Consider the following 11,357-nt stretch of genomic DNA (forward strand, 5'->3'; position numbering starts at 1 on the left):
TTCTTCCCCTACAGACATCAGGCAAACCTCATTGGCTGAGAGGAAACAAATCTCTAATTCCGGAATACGACTACTCGTAAATAAACGAACATACATTACTTTTTCAACTAACATGTTCGCACGCTACTCATCGTGAAATCTTTGCAACGTGAACCAGATCCATTGTTTCCCTCCCCTATTCTTCGGCATACCAACACACTTACTTAAAAACAAACGTACACAAACACACGCACACATACACACACGCACATACAAGCACGCACATATCCACAGAGAGAGCTATATATATATATATATATATATATATATAGAGAGAGAGAGAGAGAGAGAAAGAAAGAGAAGGCAGAGACCGTTATTTCGAAGGTCCGAACGTGACTCGTACACAAGAAAGTTTGCGCAGGTAAACAAATGAATAATATAAGTTCAGTTTAAAAAATATCCTTACAAAGCTAACTAATTGTTTTTCCCCCTTATTCGACACACCAGCACACTTAGCTAAACACAAATGCACACAAAAACACACGCACACACACACACATCCACAAAATCAATCACGTAATTATTATATCAATGAGTGAATCTATTATTTTGCCCTTAACTAATCAGAAGAAATAGAAGCAATCAATCCATCAAAAGGAAATAAAGTGCGTTAAAAATCTGAAAATTGGAAGAGAAGCTATAAATACCTTATAATATGTTTACATTACGCCACTTTTAAATAAGGATTGGTATATATTATGAGGAAATAAAGTATATTTCCACACACATACACACGCACATACACACACACACACACATATATGTACAAACATATATATACATATATATATGTATACACACACACATATATATACACACATACCTACATGCATGCATCTATCAATATGTCTGTTAGATTGCTTAAATCTGGTCTTCGATGATCGGACGATTACATCATTTTAAAGAAAGGATGATATATATATATATATATATATATATATATATATATATATATATATATATATATATATACGTATGTATGTATTTATGTATGTATGTACCATCACATCAGATGCCAAACTCGACAGAGAAATAGACAACAGACTGGCCACAACAAACATCGCTTTTGGCAGATTGTACAACAGAGTCTGGAAAAACAGACACTTAAAAAATTGCGCAAAAATCAGTGTGTACAGAGCCGTAGTACTTTCCACCCTCTTGTGCGGCTCTGAGTCCTGGACAATTTACCACCACCAATTATGACTCCTCGAGCGTTTTCGTCAGCGCTGTCTCCGCACCATTCTCAACGTCCACTGGAGTGACTATGTCACCAATGTTGAGGTCATCGAGCGGGCGGAAATCACCAGCATCGAGGCCATGCTGCTGAAGTCACAGCTACGCTGGGTCAGGCACGCCTCCAGAATGGACGATCATCGCCTGCCCAAGATAACCCTATATGGCGAACTCTCTAATGGCCGTCGTGACAGAGGGGCACCGAAGAAAAGATATAAAGACTCTCTAAATAAGTCCCTCGGTGACTGCCACATTGACCACCTCCAGTGATCTGCTCTCGCTGCTGACCGTGTTACCTGGCGACGTACTGTCCACCAGGCTGTTGCCTCTTTTGAGATCTCCCGCACAGAGAATCTGCGGGAGAAGCGCTGCAGGAGGAAAATTCGGTAAGCCTCAGCAGCCACACCTGACGTGACTTTTGACTGCAGCCGCTGTGGCCAAACCTGCTTGTCCTGCATCGGGCTCGTCAGCAACAAGTGTGCCTGCAGTCGATGTGGAAAACCGTCTTCATAGAATCTTCGTTTGCGAAGTACTGCCAATATATATATATATATATATATATATATATATATATATATATATATATATATATATATATATATATAATGAACATTAATAATACAATACAAGCCCCCTGTTTAAAAACATCTATGCACGTCATATACAAGAAACGCTATCACCCCAAAACAGCCTCACAACAAACAATACAGAAACTTCTACTTTTTCTGTATTTCTGATGGCCTTTGTAAGTTGTGATTCATTAGAATATGAAAAAAGAAAGACCAGGAGGACAGAAAGTGAACGTTGGATTTACTTTCCGCAACCCGGTAATTCTTGCTTCTCTTATGCTGTTCTGTAGTCCTCACATTACATCAAGGATTTTTCTGATAGAGAGAGAAAACTGCTGTTTCATGGGACGATATCTATCCAACTCTTTTTTATTGCTATCTTCTTTTTTTTTACCTTGAATTATTTTTTTTTTTTAATTACTTAAATTAAGTGGCTTTATGTTTTCTCTGGAGCAGTTTCCATATATAAAAAATATTCTTATTTCTTTATTATCAAATGAATTGGTCATTTATTTTTTTCTTGAAATATTGCCATTTAGTCCTTACATTCTCTCAGCGATATTTCTGAGAAAAGGAGAAGAATTGCTGCTTTCTGGATTGGAATCCAGCCATTTCTTCTTTGCTATTTTTTAAATCTTGAAATAGTATTTTTCCTTTGCTGTTTTTTAAATTTTAAAATAGTCTTCTTTTTTGTGTGCATAACTCAATGATGCCCAGAGAGAACCAATGCACTACCAGAATCTGTTCGTTATACCGAAATTGCGCAAAATAAGATGCATGCTAAATTTTGAGCTAACAATTTCTTTTAGCTCCGTTAACTTCAACACTAATGTGTCAAGTTTAGAAACATGAATATTGCCGCCGATATGATTTCTCTTCATTTTTCAATAATTTGATCATCGTTGAGAATATTACGTCATATATTTTATGATTGCGACCTAAGTTCGCTTACAGACAGACAGCAAATATTTGTCCTTTTTTGTGTTCTTTTCAGGACTCCAACAACACCACCATCACCACCAACAGCAATAGCAGCAAAAGCAGCAGCAGCAACAACAACAACAACAACCACAACACGAATAATGATGTCGAATTGGAACTCTTGAAAAAAGAACTCAAACGCTATCGTTTAGAGCTGTCCAACCGGGACAAGAATTTCAGCCAACTGTTTGTACCGAGTTCGCACTGCGCCGCTGGCATTACGGCCCAGCGGGGTACGTTGATTGCTGATAAGCAGACGGGAATTCTCGCCAGACAATTTACCGTATCTCAAGACGGTTATAAAAAAAATGGCCGCGCGTCGAGTAAAATCATACCCACACAGGCTGAGCGCAGATTATATCTGGCGTATCATAATAATAATTACAGAAGAAATCAAGTGAGTACGATGTGTTATCTTCTATTTGATATCAGTGTTGATGCTAAGGACTAATGTTCACCTCCAGCTAGAATATATAACATCTTATGTAGATGCATGGATGCGTAGTTAAGGAAGATATTCCTGTACAGTGATGTAGCGAGATGAAGACCGGGCTGTTTACCCGTTTAATATTGGAAATAACCCAAGATCCACTCTATAGACAAACAGATTCACTAGTCACCTCTTTATTTTCTAATCACTATCGGTATTGTCATGACAGGTGCTCGACGGAACTTGAATTTATGCGCCCACCCCCGTGAAATATTCAAAACAAAAACTCGTCTATATATATTATTTAATGGAATTTCATTATTGAGATGAGTATTATTTATTAATTTATTTTTATTTCGGACTATTATCCTCATCTTTTTATTTCTTGTTTCACGACGTTTCGGCCAATTATTCCTCTAGAATTCATCAGGTGGTAACCGCGACGGGATAGGAAGTCTGAATCTCCTGATTGCATCCACAGCAATTACTGCCTCCCGTAGTAGATAGAGACGTTGAATCTCTATGATTCCAGGTGAGAATTGTCTGAGGATAGCGGTTTCAATCCTACGCAAAGCCGGCCAGAGGCTTACTTGGCCAAAACGTGGTGAGATGACAACTACAGAAGGCAGTAATCGCTGTGGTTACCACCTGACGAAAAGGAATAGTTGGCCGAAAAGTCGTAAAACAACAATTAAAAAGATGAAGATTGTAATGCACAATAGATAAAATTAATAAGAAAAACCTCGTCTAGCTACAACCACTGATAATAGTTTTTTTTTTACACAGTGATCACCACTTATCAAGGCCCGGAAGCCACTCAGGGATAAGGGTTATTGCAAGTACATTACGTTAGTGTGGAGATTTGATGAAGTGTTTACTTAAGGGGGCGGTTCATTAGGAATTTGTTAACATTGGACTTGAAGACATCCAAGTTGTAGTCCAGTAGGAAGCAGGCAGACGGAACAGAAAGAAGCTTTGTTCATGGAATCCGCGTTTTGATTTAGGCACAGATATAGAGTGGGGGAAATATTTCACAATGGATTCAGCTAGCCCCCCTCTCTCTCTCTCTCTCTCTCTCTCTCTCTCTCTCTCTATCTATCTATCTATCTCTCTTTCTCTCTCTAAAACTAAATGAAACCTCTAGAGGGTGCAGTAGAAATACCCCCTGATTTTAAACTTTCAACTATATATTGCTAATAAACTTATGCTAATGATGTTTTCATTTAGCTAATAACTTGTCATTGTTTTGCTGGTACCCTCATCAAGCAATATGGGTTAGACTGGTGCACATCGTGCTTTTACTGTATAAATGGTTTTGCAGAATGGTGAATCTGTAACTGCAACAAAGACAGCTTTCCGAGTTCATTACAAATGAGGACGGCATGATGCTGTTTCAAATGGGAAATCAGTACAGCTATGCGTTGCAAATTTCAGAGCTACAGGTTCGACACTCAAAAGAAAGCCACCTGAAAGCCCTCGAAGCGCTCGAACGCCAGGCAGTATTCGAGCTGTGAGACTTTCTCTTACTCAGTCTCCTACACGTTCAACTCACAAACATGCTTTTGCCTTAGGATTGTCTGATCGAACAGTCAAAAGAATTTTACACGCTGATATGCAGTTCCATCAATACAAATTAATTATTGCTCAGAAACTGCACGAGCGCAACTGAGAAGTTCGTATGTCAAAACGTGGGAGATATTTCTGTCGCACCCTGTATAAGCAAATATTCTCTCTTAGACCTAGCTGTCTGTGGAACACAATACCGCGGGACTGCTTCCCAGATGAGTTCAACATGGTCGTTTTCAAGTCCAATGTAAACAAATTCTTATTGAACCGCCTTCTTAAATAATCAGATTTTAACCAATCACCAGATGAGTTCAACATGGTCGTTTTCAAGTCCAATGTAAACAAATTTTTATCGAACCGCCTTCTTAAATAATCAAATTTTATCCAATCATCATCATCATTACCAATCATCACGATGTCGTCTTACAATCCACTTCACACTCATTTAAACCTTATCCTTGTAATGACTACAGAAGAAATCAAGTGAATCTGATGTGTTATCTGATATTTGATATCAGTGTCAATGCTAAAGGCCAATATTATCCCCCGGCTAGAATACATAGCTTCTTATGTAGATACGTGGACGTGTAGTTAGGTAAGACCTACATGTACAGTGAGGATAAAGATTACTACCAGAATAGTAGCAGAAACTCGCCATGAAGCAAGCGAACAACAGAAGATGTGTTTTGAAAGAAACAGCTTACCTTATAGGCTTGTATATAATGATGTTTATCAGCTATTTTCACTTGTGACGTAATCCTTTTCGGATAAAGTTAATGCCAAAAGAGAAAATTTCTAGGGCTTTCCTCATCTTAGTTTTTCCTTGTATATGATGGTGTTTTTCGTTTTTTTTTTTTGGGGGGGGATATTTCATTGCATATCTTTGTTTTTTTTTTTTCACTCGTAAAGTTTATATAGTCATGTTTTGAGGGGGTTATTTCATCTTACAGATAATATTGAGTCATCAGGAGAGAATACGAACCGTTTTGGGGCCTTCCTCTCTACGTCTTGTTCGCGTATCGCTCCCCCTCTCTGATATGAGGCCCAATTATCTGCTCAATACAATGAAACAGATGTTAAATAAAAGCCGGGTGGTTTACCCGTTCAGATACAGGAAATAAGTCGATATCCATAAAACAAACAAGTAGATACACTATTCATCTTTCTATTTCCCCCATCAGAAATGAATGATAAACCTTTCCTTTTTCTAAGCTCACCAACTTATATTTTTATAAGAATAACAAATATAATTGTATGATATGCCTTTTACATGTTCTACGCAATATCCATACTTGTACTAGTTTATTGTGTAATTCAGACGATGACATTTAAAGGTATTTACTGTCTTGTTGTTAAGTGTCACGTCTGATAACACTTTCAGAAAACCAGTATCTTCAGACAACCCGATCTGGCAACACACACCTCGTCGAAGCGAATTTAACAGAAGTTATCAAGATTTGTTTATAGACTTAAAATCTACTTTCTCCTTATTTTTAATTTCGGATTGTCTCCCTTCCTTGATACCTTCATCTTCCCTCCGCGGGAGAAATATCAACAAATATTTCAAGTTGATAATTTTACAATTCAGTCTGAAATGTAATTCGTTGAGATTATCTGTTTATTAAATTGTTTATTGAGATGCTATCTTTGTGTCAACTCGGTTTCATTGTTCCTTTTGCCATTGCTGTTATATCTACTAGTGTCGGGACGATTACTCAGAATTGGAATTGGGACTCGAAAAAGTGGGACTTTTAGGGGTATCGGAATCGGTATCGGAATCAGAAAAAAGTGAGTCTAATTTCCGATTCCGAAACGATTCTTTTAGTTTTTCCTTGACAATAATAATAATAATAATAATAATAATAATAATAATAAAATGAAACGCATGCAAATTTATTTGTTAGAAGTTGTTCTAAAAAGGAAATTATATCTACATTTAAACCTAGACTCTCTCCCAAAAGAAGAATGAGATTCGAACCTCTGTTACTGTAATTATAGAGCAAAAAAAAAAAAAAAAAGAGATAAAAACAAATATGCAATAAATATATGTTACCAAAGGTAAGACTCTTTTACCTACCTGGATAAGTTTATTTGTGTTTAAACTTATTTTAAAGTGTGTTTTTAGTTCAATGGCTCAGTTGAGTTAGAATAAAAAAAAATGTCTGTCCATGAGCCCTCCACAAAGCTCGTTGTTTCAGTTGCTTCATTTTTTTGTGTCGGTCACGTGTCCGTTTGAACTACCAGTCTTACAGCTGAATGCACAGGTTGAATTATACGTACGACGTATAAAACGTAGGAAATTCACATTTCATGGGCCACTGGCATAGAAATATAAATAAGATAAAGAGCTTTCGCGTCAAAACTGAGAAAAATAGAAAAACATCATTTACAGGGAATTAAATAGGCGATAGATCTGACGAGCTGAAAGTAAAAAAAATAGTAAATATATATAAATAGTAAGTATATATATATATATATATATATATATATATATATATATATATATATATATATATATATATATATATATATATATATTAATGAAAACAAAGGGATGTAGTGTTTACCTGATATACGCAATGGTAAACTTCAAACTGATATAAATAACAGTATTTATATATAGAAAATGTAATCCCAACCGAATTAAAAAATTTTAGATCAACTTTAGAGGAGTTTGATTCGAGCTGAAATATTATGCGCGGTTTGTTTTCATATTAGTTTTTTTACATATCCAATATTTTTTCATTTTTTTATTCTGCAATTTATAACTACAATAAATTGCGATTTCACTTAATGCCTTAACTAGCAAATTCTAGCAGTGCTACAAATATAATTTGCTGATTTCTTTATGTCCTCTGATGAGAAGAATAATAAGAATAGCATTCTTTGACACTCCGCAGAATAAGGGCTTCGTAAATTGTTTTTTGGAGTATTCAGTCGAACAATAAATTTTGATTGTAAAGTTCAACTAACAGTTTTAATTTTCTTTCTCTTATATATATATATATATATATATATATATATATATATATATATATATATATATATATATATATATATATATATAAGAAATATGATAGTGGGAAACTTACTCAATTCGAAGGAAATCAAATGAAATCGCATAAATAAATAAATAAATAAAATGAGGATGAACGAGGCGAGTATATATGACAAATGTATTTTGGTGTCTGTAGTTTTTTTGGAGTATTTTGAAATAATATAATCTTTAAATTGGTCCGAATGATTATGAAACGATTGTAACACATAAGGAAATTATCTATTAAATTATAACCATAACCATAACCCTAACCATATGATGTTCTTATTTTATATTTTGTTGTCTTAATTTTTGTAAAAATATTATACGCATGCTCAATTGAAGCTTAATCAACTCAATTAATATTGACTTTGATTGTATACAGTTCCTACACTGACGTAAAACTCTGCCTTTATTGTCTCTATAGACACACGACGGTTCTTATCCATGAAATTCTTAATTTAGCTAATCAACACTGGTGTTCTCACTTCCTTACTCCTCCTACACCTCTCATCATCCCTCAAAGACTCCTTGCCTTCTTTGAATCTCTTATGCCACTCAAAAACTGATGCTCGATTCATGCCAGATGGTTCAAAAGCAGTCTGAAGCATTCCATATGTTTCTGTGCCATTTTTTCCAAATTTAAAACAGAATTTTATTGCATATCGTTCTTCTAAAGCGTCCTCACATCTAGATTGCATTTTTGAAATTCACTAGCTGTAGCAATCAGACTTTAGTAAGGTGTATTCCAATTCTTGCTGCAGCTGTTCTTTTAAACCTGAAATCATAAAAATTGGTCGGTTACCTCATAGGATGTAAATTAAATTTTTGTAGACTTCATTGGAAACATGGTTGTATCATGATTCATGTGAGTATTCGGAAGCAAAACATGCAAAATAAAAAGGACTATTTTGTTGTTGTTGTGTAGCGTCTGAATTAATTTATAAAATAATTTAAATAAAAAACCTAAACGTTTTATATGCCTATTCGTTTTGTATGGTGCAAGACGAATGTGTTCGTTTAAAATAAATGCATTTATGCAAAGCCTTTTAATATAAAAATGGCAGATAAAGAATCAGAAATTCCAGCATCATTGAATTGACCAGTGCTTTAAAAATCTCATAACATAAACAAATGCTCCGGTGTAGACTGGTAATGTGAGCGTAGTTAATGTATAGATAGTAAATATTGTTTCTATGAGTAAAGTAGGGAATAAATGTATTTTTTTAATATTTGTAAAATGCAAAAATGTTTTCGCAAAACACGCAGTAGGAATTAGTGCTGAAGTTGATTTGAACATTTTTTTCTTAACTCAGATGGAAATGAATTACAAGCTTATTATATCAACTTTGACCCCAGTACTGAAATGGAAAACTTAAATCAAATCTGTTTTCAAGATCGCTGGATCCACCTCAGAAGCAATCCGCTACATGTTTAAGAGCCAAGATGGAGTACTGTTGCCACATCTGGATAGGAGCTGCTCAGAGCTTCTTTCCCTGCCTTGACAAGATGCAAAATCGGCTTTGAAATCTAGTGGACGATACTTTTTTCTTCTCCTTATTACCTCTTTATCATATAGCAAGCCTCTATCTGCTCTATCTTTATTTTTATGGAAAATTCTCGATTGAGCTTAAATTTATGTCTCCCAACATGTAACCCATTCAGAACGAACACTCGGCAAAGTTTTTTGCCTAGAACTGCCCATATGTGAGACTCTAAACCGCGAGGCTGCTTTCCAGCTAACTGCAACAGGATTGTTTTCAAGTCCAATGTAAACAAGTTCTTGTTGAGCCGTCCTCTTGATCAAATTCTACCCAATTTTCACCACTATCGATCATTACGATTTTGTCTCACCGACCACCTTACGCGCATTAACCTTTATCCCCGATTGGTATTAGGCATTGACTAGTGGCAACTACCAAGTAAAAAAAAGTATCCCTTTTTATTCTTGTCGGAAATCGTAAGTAATTGTTGATTCGTTTGCTATAAATTATTTGTTATTCTATTTTTGTGTACGATTTCTTGACTGTTAACTATTCTGCACCTTTATCCACTGGACAATTACATGTCTTATAATTTAATGTAAACCTCTATAATCGACATCAGATTATACAGAAATGTACAACTTTAACCTAACGATTTAATAAATTTAGGAAACTAAAACCATGAAACCATTTTTATTATCTGTACAGAATTTTCTTGCGTTCTTCTCTAACTGCAACTTTCAACGTTTACCTGTTTTTATTATATTTATGTTTTCCTTTCTCGGTTTTTACAGGGCTTCATAACGAATTCGCTATCAGAGAAATCAACTGTGGAAAAATTAAGTGGATTCCGTTTAGCGAAACATTGGCAGACAGCAGCGACGTCATTCCGAGGTAAACCAGACCGAGGAGGCTCTCATTCCACCGGTTTGATAGAAGACTCAACACGACGAACATTAACGTTGAAAAATGGCCGCCAGCGATGAGAGAAAACAAACAAAAACAAACAAAAACAAACAAGCAAACAAACAACAAGAACAACAATAATCAACACAATAACAACAAACGCTAACCTGTCGTAGATCATTTGGACCATATAGATTTCAAGCACATCAAATCCAGTAACACTGGATTTTGAACTTTGACTTCCGGTTTAATTGAACTGTAAACATAACATTGATACGCACTTTTATAATTTTTAGGTCATAAATTTTTATTAAATTTTTTTTGACTATCTAAAAACAGTTTTTATTTACAAACAGTTTTACAAAAGAAATAATTAAAAGTATGCATGTAGATAAAACTGTATTTTATTCTTTAATTGTTAACTGACGTTGAATGATTTTTTTTTTTACTTATGGTTCATCATTTATCAAGTTCTTTAGGCCACTCAAGGATAAGGGTTAAGTGTTATGTAGATGCTGAAGCATGATCAGTAATGGCGGAAGTTGGATAGGGCTAGATTATTTAAGAGGATGACTCAATAGGAACTTATTCACATTAGACTTGAAGATTACCACGCTATAGTCAGTCGGGAAGCAGCCCCACAGTATTGTATTCCACAGACAGGCAGTTCTAAAAACTCTATTCATAGAATTTTTGTTTAGTTTTAGAGCGTAAGGGAAATTATTGACGGTTGTTGTAGCTAGACAAGTATTTGTTGCGAATGTTTTACAGGGAAGGGCTATAGATTAGAGCTCAGTCGAGCATTTGCCGTAAAAGTAACGATAGAGCAGAAAAGTCTCTTCCGTGAGAAATAGGAAGTGGGAAAGTGAAAAGGTCCTTGCCCACAAAATTTTGAAGACAGTTTTGTAACCTGTCAAGGGGGGAAAGTGTACTCTTAGGAACTCCACCTCAGATATAGCAAAAATACTCCATCTTATCTGACTCTTGCACAGATAGAAGATTGCGTCGGAATGAAATATTTGCTGAAGTAGTAGAATGATCTCACAATATTTCTCGCGATTTTGGCAATAATCTGATGTAGGTTTTCAATTTCAGGTCAAGAATAAAGGTCA

At 35.3% G+C, this 11,357-nt stretch overlaps 1 protein-coding gene across 1 annotated transcript in view; it reads left to right on the forward strand.

Moving 5' to 3' along the window:
- Positions 1–10,642, forward strand: part of LOC145286426 (uncharacterized) — a 33,883-nt gene extending 23,241 nt beyond the window's left edge. Inside the window, exons 3-4 of the mRNA XM_080135345.1 lie at positions 2,836–3,219; positions 10,134–10,642. Of these exons, the coding sequence (XP_079991471.1) occupies positions 2,836–3,219; positions 10,134–10,325 (576 nt within the window). The 3' untranslated portion in view covers positions 10,326–10,642. The remainder of the gene's footprint in view (positions 1–2,835; positions 3,220–10,133) is intronic.
- The last annotated feature ends 715 nt before the right edge of the window (positions 10,643–11,357 follow it).

The sequence above is a fragment of the Euprymna scolopes genome, chromosome 10 (genome assembly GCF_053919585.1).
Source record: "Euprymna scolopes isolate OS-2025 chromosome 10, ASM5391958v1, whole genome shotgun sequence".
Classification (NCBI taxonomy): Eukaryota; Metazoa; Mollusca; class Cephalopoda; order Sepiida; family Sepiolidae; genus Euprymna; species Euprymna scolopes.